The sequence below is a fragment of the Orbicella franksi genome, chromosome 4 (assembly GCF_964199315.1).
Source record: "Orbicella franksi chromosome 4, jaOrbFran1.1, whole genome shotgun sequence".
Lineage (NCBI taxonomy): Eukaryota > Metazoa > Cnidaria > Anthozoa > Scleractinia > Merulinidae > Orbicella > Orbicella franksi.
The window spans coordinates 17,111,368-17,127,300 of NC_138148.1; the positions used below are offsets into that span (position 1 = coordinate 17,111,368).

Sequence of the window (15,933 nt, forward strand, 5' to 3'; positions counted from 1 at the left end):
ATTCTCCGTCGCTTTGGGTGTTATCGTTATCCTAATTGCTTGATACTAATTTGGGTATATTGTATCATGGCCGCATCACAAAATATTGTAATATGATGTAGGCTACGCAACTATGAGAGATAAAGGAATTAGTCGCGCTGATTTTGTCTCCTTTGTCTTTTTAACCTCACAAGGCAGGAAATTTCAGGCCTTAATCCTTGTGTATAAATGCTTACATAATTTAGCTCCAAGCTATATTCAAGATCTCTTTAATTTTAAAGTAAGCTCATATAACCTAAAGGGGTCCGGTACAATTTTGGAGTTGCCTAGATACAATTTGGAATGGCGGCATAAGTCCTTTTCCTTTATAGCCGCCAGGATTTGGAACTCAATACCTCCATTTGTAAGGGTCGCTAACGATCTTTTAAATTTTAAACGATTACTAGGTAATTATTTTAGGTTTAAATAACTCATTTCTTAATTTATTTGTATATAACTATTTTTAGGCATTTATTGTATATTACATATTTACATAGATTATATAATCCTTTTTTTTTTATACAATTTTGAGTTCACGCACACGTTTTAACGAGCGCTTGCACTCCTAGGTGTCACGTGGTTAAATAAAGTATTGATTGATTGATTGCTTGCTTGATTGATTGATTGACAGGGATTAATCAAGGCACTCACCTTTTTTCGCTTTTATTTCCACTTTCGGTTCCTCAAAGGTACAAACACTCTTCTTAACAAGTCGTTAAGAATTACACGAAAGTGTGCTCCAGCATTATGCAATAGCGTGTGGTAACTCTTAAAGAAAGAAAAGGAAGGGGGAAGAGAAAAAAATATATATTGTAATAAATAGCATTCTTATTTTTTTGGTAGAAATATAAGTAATGTGAAATTATCAGCGTAGTAGATAAATGTTGTACTGTAGCATTGCATTGTAAGTATTTTTCATTGTAAGTAGTGTTTTTTTTTTTTTTTGGTCTGTTGGTGTGGAAATAAAGTTAATTAAAAAAAAAATGTTCATTGCTAGTCGAATTGGTGTATTTTTAGTTTGTCTCCTGTTGATCTCGTGATCATGAATGTACAACAGTCAAGGTTAACCCTCACATGCTCGCACTTACTTTTGTTGTTCATCTTATTTTGCCCATTACTTACAGTGTACTTTTACTCACGCAGCAAGCGATAATTATCAAGGCCGAGACTTGAATTATTCGCTGAAGCCAAGTACAGGGACTAATGAAATCGCTTTTCAGCTGGCCTGTTAACTTACTGACAAGAATTTTAAAAATGTCCTCAATGAAGTTGGTTGTGTGGCTGTAAAAACAGCCAAGGATAGTTTCATGTCTTCCATTTCATTCTATTTTTGTTTTGTTCTCTGATACTAGAAGCCAGCAGCTCCCTGGAAAAGTTCCTCTTGAAGGTGTTCAGCACAAGAATGACTTCTTCGAAACGGCAAAACACAAAAGACATAACGGACGCCCTTGGAAACCAAAACAATAATTAGTGGTCCAACTTTTAGTATAAATCTATACATGCGCAACGCAGGCCCTGGTTTGTGATTTCAAATTTAAAAATTCTGGCAGACCTTTTTTCAAATTTTGCCGTTGTGTCTAAGTAAAAAAAACCAAAATAATTATTTCAATTTGATCTTCCTTCCCATCGTGGTGTTCTAAATGGACTTCGCGAGTACTTATTCCTAATTTAGCACAATGTTTATGTGTTTGTTTAATTTTGAACTCGTTTGCTTAAAAAAAAAAATAGAATCGACTATTCCAAACGTAGATAACATAAACATGTAAAAAAAAGATCACTTATTATCCGCGCGATGGCTTTAGAAGTAAACAATAGAACAACACAGTGAGAATCGCGCCATTCTCCTCGGATGGCTTCTTGTTAAAATTAGTAAAGATTTTCTGCTGAAGTGGTCAGAATTTAACATTTTAACTGCAGATTACATATCAAACGATCACGGAACATGCTTGCTTTAATTAAAACTTACTTCGCGCGCTGAAAAAGCTTATTCATAAATTTTTGATAAAATTCAGTGTTAGTTCTGAAACAAAGTGAAGTACAGTGTACTTTACGAAGTTTGCGATCCATTTATTTATTTATTTATTTATTTTATTTTGATTTTTTCTTTCTTTTTCTTTTTTTTTTTCCATCTATCTATCACACCGGTGATTTTTTTTCTTTTTTCTTTTTAAAAAATAAGGAGAACAGGTGCTTTGGATGTTAATTTGACTTTGGTCAAAATTTAATTCCATTCGCCTCTGGTGGTACAAATTAAGGCAAACTCGAAAATTACTTCTTATACATGTATGAATATTATATTTGTATTTGTATTTATATTAACGGTTGCCTGATTCTTAAAACAAAAAGAAGAGTGATATTTTTTTTACGACACAAAGAAGAGTTGTTTGGACTATTGAGCGATAAATTAAAAAGACTTCCATTGTGCATGTTGGTTTCAAATTAACAAAAGAATTGAAAACTGAGTAACTGTGTGAAGATTTGAAGAATTGACGACTGTTGGTGTTTTTGGTCACCGTTTCTTCTCGACGTCAAATGGACGGAAGAGGTTCTTGTTGATTTCCTGTCTTCTTTTCAAATATGCCAATTTTAGTCTCCTGCAGCTGTATTTTCATCCTCTCATTTTGTCTGATTTCCGTGGTCCGAACCTCCGAAGGTTAGTTTCCTTTGAATTAATTGATAAAGGTTTTTTTGGTTGCCTTGTTTATAACTGCCTATCTATACTTATTTAAGCTAACTGTGTCCAGAAATAATTGCCAGTTTCGACAATAGACTTTCTTAGAAAAAAAACGAATCTGTCCAGTTTTAGATTCCAAATGTTTCTGTTATACTGTGATCTTCTTACAACGTCAACTGGCTAAACAAATATTACAAGTGTGTTTTGGTCAGATTTCCTCAGTCGAATCTGGGCTAAAACCCTGAAGAAAATCAAACCAGCTACAATGAGAGGTGTCTGAACATTTATAATAAACGACGTCAGGTTTACATTAATATTTCCAGGCCCGCGTCAAGGTAACTCCTTCTTACCTTGAGAGAAATATACAATCATACGCGCCCTTTCTAACTTCCAGTTGATCCTTCATATATCAATATTTAAAAGGCTTGTCGCGTAACAAAGGATAAGGCAAATTACGGGCCTTCAGCGACTGGCCTTGAATGTTTCAGTGAAACTCATCCATTATATCCAATGTACAAATATCACATTTATTGGGAACAAAGCACTGCGTTAATTTTGTTACAACGAGCTGAATATTTTACATGCAAAAGTTATTATTTTTTCAATATTTTACAGGTATAACAATTGTATTCTGTCAAAGTTTGACAGATCGAGTTATTTACTCCTGCCAAACTCCGGAATGTGCGAAGCGTGATATACCCATAGTTGAAAGCTATTTCTTCAGATATGGGAGGTGATCTGGGATCAAGTCTAATGATAACTCAAAAGTACTATCATCAATGTAAAAACTTATAGAATAAAATTTGTGGGCACTCTCCACTGCGCGCCGTACCGGAGCTCCACGAATTTGCCAAATATTCGCCATTTTGATGGTCAAAAAAGATAACGGCGGTGCACTTACAACCATTACGCATACACCGTAAATTTGGAAATAAAATAACCACCCCTACTGGTCAAGTTGTTTTTGTCTTAGTCTCTCTGTAAAAGCGTTTCCGAAGCTTGTTAGCTTCTTTTTTTTTTTCCACCATGCGGTAACGCAATGTTTGTTTCCAAAGATTCACTTGTTCGTGGCACTTAAATTGAATTAAGACGAGCCCAGCTGGCTCTTTTGTTCAAAACCTTCTCTTGTCTAGAATTTCCGTAGTACCCCTAAAAATTTCCATGGGTTTATTGTCGCTGAGGGCACTATCGGAAATAATTTTGTTCCAAAATTCAAAATGTCAATGTGGAAAAATATATCGTACATATAGGAAATATGCATACAAAAGCAATTCTCAAAATTTTGAATTTTCAGTAGGGTAAATTCCCTAGCCTCGTGTCGAAAATGATGCTCGGGTGCTCCACCTTAGGGTCAAATGTTCCTTCTCGTGTAGAACAGTTAAAGAAATCAATTATAGAACAGAAATTTACGTGGTTTGGAAATGCTACTTTTCACAAACTTTGACATTTCAATTAAAGCACACGGCTTCTGTCGGCCCTTTAATTCCAGCAACAACAAACGGACAAGATTTTTCCTAAAATTCCTCTTGTGTCTTCGCCATGATTCTGTTCAACGTAACGTAGCTGTAACGGAATTTTTGTTCAAATTCCACCCCACCAAACCGCAGCGCACCGCTCCCATTTCGTGCCAAATTCCTCACACCATACTGAAATTTTGAACAGCGTTGTCAATTTCCAGCGCGCCTGGTCACATTAACGAGTTAATAGCCCAAAGCATGTCCGGTGAAGGTTTTGATGTTTCAGTTCGATCGATACATTTCTCATCAATAATTTTTTGCAGTGTGTGGTGGATTCAGAGAATGTCAAAATAGGGGTGAGCAAGGAATTTTCAACCTTTCTAGCGAGACATTTTTTAGTCACAAAAGCAGTTTTACAGTCGTTTGTGTCTTTTGACAAGAAGGATTGGGAGGGGCATTAAAAAGAGGTTAAAACCTTCTTTAATAAGCGGAAGGGGTTCTGTACACGGTGGCCTCTGAAACAGAACTCCAAAAACTTTATATTTCTTGTCAACATTGTATGGCACCACAAACACAATTTTCGGTCTAGATTAATCAAACTTTGCAACACTTTATAAAAAAAGAGCTCACATCGATGATGTTATTGTTGTAATTACATACTTAGCTATCTGCACCTCTTACTCCAAGAAACATGTTGAGCGACTTTATGTACCGAAATATATGCGTTGCACTGCGAGAGAAAAGCATGGCTCTCCTTGTCCCAAGGAGATCGGCAAGGAGTCTGTAACATTTCTTAAGGAGAACAATTACTTTACCTAGCCGACTTTCTGTGCAATGACGCCGAATGAACTGGGGGAGAGATTTTCTATCTAACTAAATTAGCGCGCGTGAAATTAAAAGCATATTGCATTTATATTGCATTTATACTACATCCTGGAAATGTTGCTTAGGTGTAAAACTTGTTTTATTTTGGAGAATTACTTTTACATGCATAATTCCTAAGTGCAAGATTTATTTTTCCCCACTGACATTTTGCATTTTGAAACAAAATTATTTCCGATAGTTCTCCAGGGACAAGAAACCGATGATAGGAGTGGGATCAGGGCCACCTTAAATTTTCGAAAATATAAAGTGGCTCTGAACCCACCACACAGAACTTTTTTAAACTTTGTAAAAAGTTGCATCTCACCATGCTTGTCACAATTTGATCATAAAAATGGGGTCACCTAACTCCTTTTCCAGTTATAAGGGCTTGAAGCTAAAATTAAGGATGGTTTTACCACATCATACTGTTGCTATGGTAGTTTACTGTGCCACAAAACTGACACCAACATGTTCACCAATTATTGCGTGCTTGTTTATACTCTATACTTTTATTTATTACTTGTATTTTTAAATTTATATCTTGTATTTTTTTTAAATTTTACCTCGTCACTGAATGGGCCACCCTGGCTAAATAAAGTTTACCTTTACTTTTACCTTTACCAATTATTAAGCAGGCTTTTGATACCACGACTATGGCATCAACCGATAAAGATTAGATTTACTGAGCCATCAAAATGTATGTATTGGAAAGTGCTGGAAAGTGTTTTGAGCCACCTAAAATCCTTTGCAGATTTACTTTTTCAGAAGAGTGTCGTCTTTTGGAATTTAGAGCGGCCCAAGTATTAGAGGGTAAACGTCTGAAAAACCACGTGATTCGCATCGCTGAAACCATGGATCAGGAATTTTGTGGTGCGCTGTGCTTCATGGAACATAATTGTGTCAGTTATAATTATATAACAACAAGTGAAATTGGAAAATGCGAATTAAATAATGCTACGTACGAAGGACACCAGAAAGATCTGCAGGAAAATCCGGACTATGTATATCGGGGAGCAAAAGTAATTTTTCTTTTTCAGTTCAATGCCTCTTTGTTGTTGTTGTTGTTGTTGTTGTTGTTGTTGTTGTTATACGACAAACATTCACACCGCTCACGTTTCGTTTATTTTGCAATTGATTCCTTTTTTCTTTCCGTTTAAGAATCCTTGTGCCAGTGGCCCTTGCTCTGGTGAAATGATTTGTCAAACCGGTTTTACACACAGAGGATATCGTTGCATTTGTCCCTCAGGATTTACGGGTCAGGACTGTAAGACTGGTGAGAAAACGACACTACATTTTATTTTCTCTCTAACCAACTGCCTAATGGCTGCAACGGCCTTAGAGATGTAGTTGTTAATACATCGCGATGACCGTCATGTTTGTTTGAAGTTTTAATAGTAGTTTACATATGCATTTCATTCATTGCATGATTTACCACATTTGCAATATAGTACCAACCCGGTATCACAGAGGTAGTGAGTTTGAACTCCGTTAATTAGAGCTTTGATGTTTCGCGAGCTAGAAAACAGCAATTGAATAACTTGTTCACACATCTCAAACTCCATTCATTTCACAATGGTTAAATTCTCCACTTGGATGTTTCGGTTGGAAATTCTGGACTACCAAGCCAAAATTGTCTCACCATTTACATTCTGACCAAAATTTCCGAAATGTTTGGGTCAATGGCAAACAGCCATAGCGGCCTTTTATTAAACACAGACAGTATCCCTTAAACTCAACTTTGGGGCTCTCCCAAGACGACTAAGAACAGTTCGATCTTTTTGTTTTGTGACAACTCTGTGAACGATATTACAAGCTTAGTCAATGGAGCTAATTAAATGTAGTATGTTTCAGACATTGATGAGTGTGCTGCAGAAACATTCAGTTGTGACGCAGATGCTGAGTGTAGTAACACCAATGGGTCTTATACATGCTCTTGTAAGCCTGGATATCATGGAGATGGGAAGAATTGTGAAGGTCAGACTTTTTATCGTTCTCCTAATTCAAGAGAACCAGGGTAGTACAGTATGAAGAAAAAACGCTGTTGTACTGAATCCACTTGGTTCGTTACAGATTGTGCCACTCATTTGTGGGGGGCTGAACACATATCAAATTGCTCAAAATTGCTCAAAACTTAATCCAGCGAGATAAGTTCTCATCAGTATTAAACTTCGTCGTTTATAGAGCTAAATTATCAGAAATTTTGAAAGACATCCTATCGGGAACGAGAAGCAATCTGGGTAGGTTATGTAATTCTTAATATTACAAATATTGGAACTAAATGGTTTTTATTCGCAGTAACAGCTACGACAGAATTTTGAAGTCAAGAAAGATGATACATGTATATTTTTAAGAAAATTATTGGTTTTGTTTAAACGACCATTTCTCAGATGTCGACGAGTGTAAAGGAGGAACACACAACTGCACCGCTGATGCTCTGTGCAACAATACCAAGGGATCGTTTATTTGTTCTTGTGAGTAGGATTCAAACCATTTTTGTTGGGGTCTTTTGGTGTTGTTTATTTTAAGATTATAGCTCATTCCATTTGGAGATTAAGATACGCGATGACGTTGCTATGGACTTCTGATCGAGAATTATTTTGTGTTTTTCGGGTTTGTGCGAAACACTTTATAGTGCTCCCTTCTATTCATGAGTATAAGTGGGTACTAGCAATTAATTTGCTGGGGAGTTTCAGCAAAAAAAAAAAAAAAAAATTGCTGGGTTAGCCTACATTGGAGAAAAGAGCGGCCTTGGGTCTCCTAATGCAGCAGAGGACGGAGTGGAGTACCGGCCGGGTTGTATTTGCTTATGTTTTTGTTTTATTTTTCATGTGGACTTAAGGATAGCAGTAAGGAGCCTCAGCCTTTTTTTTAAAACAACACTTCTTGACTTCTTTTTGTTTTTGTTTGTCTGTTTGCATGTTTTTTTTTCTTTTTCTTTTTTCTTTTCTTTGCAGATTCGACTTGCAAAGAACTTTATGACGGGTTTTTGTAAGTGACATTTAGCAATTGCAATAGAGCGACTTCAAATCGAGTGTCGTAAAACCAAAACGGGAGTAATCACCATTGCCAGTTATAAAAGGCACAGACAATCTAATGAAATACTCAAAACTCAGTGTAATTACACCGTCAGCATCGCTGACGCGCAAAGCGGGAAAACGTGCGCGAGCGAGTGATTATTGGTTATGAAGGTTCTACTTCTGTTTAGCTGAAAAAGTGGCGCGGGTTTTTAAGTCAACCGTCTGGCGTGGTGATACAAAACCAATTACTTTCGAGACTCAAGTGAAAACCGCTCTATTACCTTTAGTAACATTAAAGTGCAACGAGTGAAACTGCCTAAAAGTATATAAGCGTTTCTTCGCTTCGTCATATTCAGCAAAAAATGTAAACGGAATGAAACGAGAAAATTTACAACAGGTACTTACAAAGAGGCCTAGCGACGAAAGCAAAAACGACAACAGCAACAAAGGGTTCCGTTTCCTGACCGTTAGATAATACAAGTCCTTGCAGAAAACGTAGTAGACATTCCTTAAGTCTTAGTTGGTCAAGAGTTCCCGTGCAGAAGTTAGCTGGTCGTACATCTCGAGCAATAACATCCTTAAATGAAAACAAAGAATACAATTCGACTAAATTAATCGTTTCTAAACATCAGGACCAAGGAAAACAAAGCCTACCAGCTGAAAGTGGGATCCAATGAAATCCAAGTCTATTGCGCCATGAATGATACCATGCTGGGACCTTGTCGTGGAAGCAGATGGACACTAGTCATGAAGATTGACGGAAGAAAGGTGAAACATGGAACAATACATTTTTTTTTTCTGGTCGTCAAAAAATCTACAGTTGCTTCCACTTATGTGATATAAATGTCAAACTATATACTCTAATAACCTATACATAAACTTTTCTGAAGCCATAAATTCTACGGAGGAGTTCATGCGAGGATTCTTTTTTCTATTTTCAATACGTAGTGTACCGATATATAAATTATTTCGCACACGTACACTGCAATCGCACCTCTCCTTACAGACTGACGCTTCTGTATTACAGACAGTTCAGTTGGTCCTAAAGAACTCAGAATTCGTACAACCTTTTGATCTCTATAAAAATCACCGACATAATAGGAAGCCACGCTCTATCCCTTAGTTCTGCGTATTAAAGAGATTCGATTGTATTAATTTTAGGCGGCTCCCTATAGTTTTGCGATTGTACGCGCGCATAGGACGAAAGTTCAAGTAATCTGCGCGCGTGTTTTTTTATTTTTATGACGTCAACATGAAGACAAAGAACAAAAATGACAGTGAATTTTCTCGCGTTTCCTTCGGTGAATTCTTTTTTTTTTTAATTTGGCCCAGTTTTAACCACATACAATTCCTATAAAATACCCTATTTTTGTCAAAATCTGTCAGGGCCAAATATATTTAGAAGAATGACAAATAACAGAATATTAGCAAAACCGTCTGAACAACCTTGACTTTTTACGAATTCAAAATGTCAGGCAATATCATTTCCATAATGTGGCAAAGTATTAAAAAATGTCACCGAACGAAAGTATGAATATTAAGGAGTTTAGGCCAAAATGAGGAATATATCTCCTCATGGCTGCCGAAAACCAACAGAAACATCTGTCACTGAGTTTTGCTACAAAAGCGTGCATTTATCCCTCGAGGAACTCTGAAACATTAAAATAATACTTTTTGTAAAACATGAACTGTTCAGAGAGCCAAATTCCCCGAAATAAGTCACTTTTTTAACCATCGTGACAGCTCTCTAGACCGTCATGTAAATGCCGCATTACGCAAAAGCTCAGAAATTCAAGCGTATTGTATCACACAACCACGGATCCATTCGGAGCGAAAATTTGTATGAACATTAGTTTCCAGCTGCTCTTATACATCATTAAAGTAAAATCTCAGGAAGATCAATAGTTTTGTAGTTTGAATTTCAGTGACTTCATGTGAAAGCCAGCTATAGGGAGGGTGTTCGTAAATACTCTAGGGAACCACCTTAACTGATGATTCCAAAATGAGCTTTCAGTGTTGATTTCAATTCATTTTGAAAAGGCTATGCAGCAAACAACTAGAGATAGCTGGACAAAGCTAACGAGTTTGTGTTTCTTTCAGCGAACCTTCCACTATGATTCCGATCTTTGGAGCAACATAGAAACTTTTAACCTGGAAGGAGGCGAGACTGGATTTGACACAGAAGAGACCAAGGTACCGACCTACTGGACCACACCGTTCTCCGAGATCTGTCTTGGCATGAAGATCCCTGGAGAGGAAACAACGAATTTTATCGTCATAGACCAAACGGCAGACTCGCTGTACTCACTGATCGCTGACGGGAAATTCCGTTCCACATCAGTGGGCCGTGACACCTGGAAATCGCTGCTTGGTTCCCAAGGCTCCTTGCAACGGAACTGCAACAAAGAAGGTTTTAACAATGTTGATAATTTAAACGCGCGTACTATTAGGGTGAGAATCGGGATCCTTGGTAACAACGAAGACCAGTGCGCCTACTGTGACTCAAGAATCGGGTTTGGCTCCGGAGGTCACCCTGATGACACCAACACGTGTGGCATTGACGCGAAATTCAACTCAGATAACGGAGACAAGCACATCAAAGCCATGGGATATATCTTGATTCAGTGAGACCCGCATGCAACTTATATTTCTGTTTATGTTCATTTATTTTTTAAATCATTATTTGTGTTTTTTATTGTCATGAAGCCGTTGGAAAAAAATACATAAATAAAACCGCAACCCTACAATACATTAAGTCAAGAATCTGGGATATGGCAGACGAATAACATATAAACAACCTCGACAATAGTTTAGTGTGTGCAGCTTTTTATAACTGACAAATGTTCTACCCAAAGTTATAGAGCCTTGTATAGAGACGCCAGGCCTGTTCCCCTCTGAGGTGCACAAATATGGTGGCCGTAGAATAAAAGAAACATCTGTCATAGAGTTTTGCTATTAAGGGGTGGTGAATGGTAAATGCGAGACTTTGCGAAAAAAAAAAGAGAGACTTGCGTTTTTCTTTGCGAGCCCGAGACATTTTGACTTATTCAATTGTGCGAACGAGACTTCAAAGTGTTTTAAATGCAAGCTCGTGGGAGGCGTGGTGGCCTCATGGTTAGTGCGTTCGTCTCCGGATCGAGCGGTCCGGATTCGAGCCCTGGCCGGGGACATTGTGTTGTGTTCTTGTTCTTACTTTCACAGTGCCTCTCTCCACCCAGGTGTATAAAAATGAGTACCGGCGAACTTAATGCTGGGAGTAACACTGCGATGGACTAGCATCCCATCCAGGGGGGAGTAGAAATACTCCTAATCGCTTCATACTACAGAAACCGGGATAAGCTCCGGCCTGGTGGGCCACTTGGCTCGTATGCAGACTTTACCTTTGAGACGTTCAGGTTCTAAGATATTCAGATGTTATTTAAGCTTTTATCAAAAAAGAAAAAAAAAAGAAATAAACAAATCGGTACTTCGCGGCTCTCTTAGCCTTAAAAAAAATCAAGAATGCAAGGCAGCTTCGTGAAAAAACAATTAAAACTGCGAGACCCATGAAATTCGGCGAAAATTCTGCGAGACCCATTCGGCACCCATCTATTACGAGTGTGTCTATGAGAGAACTAGGCAGGAGACGGTACACTTCAAATCACCATATTTCTCAAACTTGGTACTTGGGACAGCTCATTGTCACTTTTGACGGTATATCCGTTGTGGTAAAAAAAATGGATAATGCAATTCAAGAGTTTTCATCGGCTTAGCCATCTTTGTATGTACCATTATACCATGATCTATAAATAAGTTAAGCGTACGCGTAAAATATTTGGGGCGTTTTCATTTATATTCTATTTCAGTTTCCAATATTTTCGGGTGGTTTTTAATGAAACAATTATTCCACTCGCGCTTGTTGGATATGAGATGATTATACCCAACTCGGCGCTACGCGCTTCGTTAGCCATCAATCATCTCATATCCAGTGCGTTTTCGTGACGTCATTCCGCCCAAAGAGATTTTGCCCAAATTGCTTCTGACGGACCTTTTAACCACCACTCTGGGTTATGGCTGCTCTTGAGCCATATTATTTTGAGCCAAACATGTTTCAAACTCCGAAATGATAGCATTGAAGACAGTGAAGTGGATAATATTCGCTTGTTTATGCTTTAAGAAATCGTTATTAATAAAATAATAATAATGATAATAATAACGTTTATAATGCGCAAATTTTATAAAATGTTCAAATGCGCATGACAAGATTAAAAACGGAATAAGAGGGCTTAAAAGCTAAAATTACAATTAAAAGTAAACTTACAATGATTTAAGGCAGAGGATACTTGCTTTCACCCCTTTGAAGACGTGAGCATTCATTCTTTTATATTAAGTTATTATATATTAGCGTTACCAGCTCCCTCTATATAAATTTATGCTACAGTAGAATATCGTCTTAAGCCTCTGCAGACCGAAATTTACATGGTCTTCTGGTATGGATAGGGACCCTCAGCTCCCCTTGGAATCCACCCAACCCCTCCCACTCCCTGTGCAAGTCAAATTTCTTTCATAAAGACACCGTCTTAAATCCCCACTCTTGCTGTTTTCTACAAAATGACACCACACTACCTAAAATTATCCCTGAAGGTAAAAATTACTGTAATATATATATATATATATATATATATATATATATATATATATATATATATATATAGAAAGTTAAAAAATTGTGAGGACGGACAACTTCTGACGAAAAAAAGATTAAAAAATTTAACAAAAAACGTTTCGGTCAGAGACCTTCTTCAGTTATTACAACTTTTGAATAAAAAGGAGCTTTAAATAAGATTAAGGTGCTAGTGATTACGTAATTACAAGTGACAATTAATAAAAGTACAAAATCACGTGAAAGGGCAGAAAGTGGTGTTAATTAACAAAGAAAAAAAAACCAAAATCAACAAAGCGAAAAAATATATTGAATAAATCAAAAACAAACTACTATGAAAATAATCGGCAGAGTCTGAGAGATAAAAGCTAAAAACTAAAATTAAAGACCAAACTGGCTAAAACAAATAAAATAACCGAAGAGGCGACGCGGCAAGCATTGGAAAAAGTAAAAACCTCCTCTACATATAACTCAAAACATCAACTGTAACAAAATCCCAAAACGAGGCCTTTGGAGCCTGAAAGGGCAAATTAGCAACAAAATCCCTGGAGGGGCCCTTAAATAATATTAATCGTAATAAGATCCCTTGACAGGGCCTTTGAGTCTAATCAACACCTAAAAGGCTGACAAAATCCAAGAAAAGGGCCTTTGAACGATCAATCAATAACGTACAATATAGGAGAGGATTTCATTAATTATAACAAATTCTATTTTTCGAATGAAATTCCTTTCTTTTATTTAAGCCTTGGGGTGCCAAAGAGAACAGCTGAGCACTCCAATAAGCCTCCTTTGTAATTAGAAGCCTATCGATCTCCTCAGAGTTGTTTGGGGTGTGTACCTGATCAATACATTGGAACGAAAAGTCATATAGAGTGTGTGGGATTTTGTTAAAATGTATTGCTACTTCACAAGTTGTTTTGTTTGTGAGCATAGCAGACTTATGATTACGAAACCTAATTCTAAAATCGGTAGTGGTAGATCCCACGTACTGCAAGCGACATTTCTTGCAAGAAGCCAAATAAATTACATTTTTTGAATCACAAGAAAGCCTGAAATGAATGATGTATTTTTTGCCCGTCTGAAAACTAAGAAATGATTTGGATTCAACAAAGAAATTTCGACACAGGCCGCATCTATTCCTATCACATTTGAAACAACCATTGTTTTGATGAATTATTTGTCTCTCTTCGACAGTTTTGAAACGAGATGGTGCTAATAATTCTTTGAGATTTTTTGATCGACGAAAAGATATGTATCCTGACGCTGTGACACCTTTGTTGGCCTGAGAGTTCTGGTAACGATTTTATATATTAACTGATGAAGGTCTAAGACCGAAACGTTTTTCTATTAAATTTTTAAATTTTTAACTTTTTTTACCGTCAGAAGTTGTCCGTCCTTGCTTTATCAAACGTTTTTAAATTCATTTTTGCGGTGAGGCTTGGACTGTGAATCTTCATTGATCCTCCTGACGCAGTGGCATTCTTTGTTGGCTTGAGGCATTTTATAACCGTTTTATACATATATATATATATGTTCACAAACACCAGCCACACATAAACGATCTTCATGAACTCATATATACTATCACAAATGAAGACAAACTGCACAATTTAGTTGCAATTAAGACTGTGAAACAAAGATTAGTGGAAGAGATTTCGAAGATTAAAGGAGTCATCGAGGAGCGTTTTGGTGGAGTGACATTGGGGACTATGGTAAGGAAAATATCTGATATTTGTGAGAAACTGAATGATACTTTACTGGAAAGAAGAATTAAGAAGTTGAGTGATTTGCGGGAAGGGGGTGATGTGTCGAGCGCTGTGAGTAATGACATTGTGGTTGACCACGGTCTCAGGGACGAGGGTGGAAATGTTACTGACCAAATTACTAGAGAACCCTCGAGAGAGGAGATCGGGAATTTTATTGCGAACATTAAGGAGGATGTGAGTAACAGAGGGGATGTTGGAGAGAATAGTGGGGTCGTGGTTATCGAAGATTTAACACCAGAGGAAACTTTGGCGGGAGTGAACCCTCTACCTGTTGACTGCCCGTTATTGTTAATAGATGTGAGGGGAATTGAGAGTGATATTGATAGTGTATTATCAGCAGCACGGGGGGTAATGAAGGACAAGGTGTGGTGAACACCGAAGCTGTTACTACAAGTGGTGAGACGTCCGTGGGGAACATTACTCAAGTTGACAGGGACAACAATGGGACACCTCGAGGGAGGAATGGGATCGACGTGGGAGGTAGGATAGATACCGGAACGAATATTGTTGTAAATTTGTCAAAAAGAGTACTCACGGACGCTGAAGTATCACTTTTGTCGAAGGGTTTGAAGTTCTGCCCTACACGTGAAAGGATTGATGTTTATAACGTGAGAAAAGATATAAAGGAGTACATTAGACGAATCAGGCTAAGAAAGTTTTTTTTATTCTGAAGAAGAGGTCGATGGGGATTTTTCAGAAATGCCCTCTTTTCGGAATCGGTCTAAATGGTGTCCGGAGAGGAACAGGGAGTTGGCTATAGAAGCTTACGTGGAGGCGCTTGAAAAGGCCATTTTATCGCATGATTTTACAGTTACTCACCGGCGCAATCTCACAAGAGATGAACAGCGAGCATTAGAGAATTTGAGGGGTTATGATGACATAATTATAAAACAGGCGGACAAGGGGTCTGCAGTGGTGGTCATGAATAAGGAAGCTTTTATTAATGAAGCTAAGCGACAGCTGAGTGATTCTGAAGTGTATACATCATTGGATAGGGATCCTACTCAGGACATTACTGATAAGATCAATGAAAAAGTGCGTGAGTGTTGGGGCAAAGGACATATTGATGATAAAACGAGGGATTACCTTTTAGTGTCGGAGGATGCGAGACCGGGAAGGTTTTATTTGCTGCCGAAGTTACACAAGCCGGGTTGCCCAGGAAGGCCAGTAATTTCGGGGTGCAGTACACCTACAGAAAGGATTTCAGAGTTTGTCGATAATAACTTAAGACCTTTGGTGCCGAAGATAAACTCATATGTCAAGGACACTAATGACTTTTTGAGGAAACTGGGTGAACTTCAGAGGTTACCGGAGGGTGCTATATTGTGTACAATTGATGTTGTGGGTTTGTATCCTCATATTCCACATGATGAAGGATTGGAGGCCTTGAAGGAATCATCTGTGACCTATGGAGGGATGGACGAGGGGGAATGGGAGGGGTCACTGGGTGAGGATATTGCTACGTTTGCGGAGTTGGTTTTGAAGAGTAATAACT

General features: G+C 37.7%; 2 protein-coding genes across 2 annotated transcripts in view; both read left to right on the plus strand.

The window, feature by feature from the left end:
* Positions 1-5,640: 5,640 nt before the first annotated feature.
* On the plus strand, positions 5,641-11,605 carry LOC145484878 (uncharacterized). The gene is made up of 7 exons (XM_081463511.1): positions 5,641-6,032; positions 6,172-6,286; positions 6,865-6,987; positions 7,401-7,484; positions 7,968-8,001; positions 8,663-8,798; positions 10,131-11,605. Exons 1-7 carry the CDS (start codon positions 5,709-5,711, stop codon positions 10,656-10,658), a joined length of 1,344 nt encoding a protein of 447 aa, XP_081319637.1. The 5' UTR covers positions 5,641-5,708; the 3' UTR covers positions 10,659-11,605.
* A 3,532-nt stretch (positions 11,606-15,137) lies between these two features.
* Positions 15,138-15,933, plus strand: part of LOC145485569 (uncharacterized) — a 1,125-nt gene continuing 329 nt past the window's right edge. The window contains exon 1 of the mRNA XM_081464220.1: positions 15,138-15,933. This exon is cut by the window's right edge and continues 329 nt beyond it. Within this exon, the coding sequence (XP_081320346.1) occupies positions 15,138-15,933 (796 nt within the window).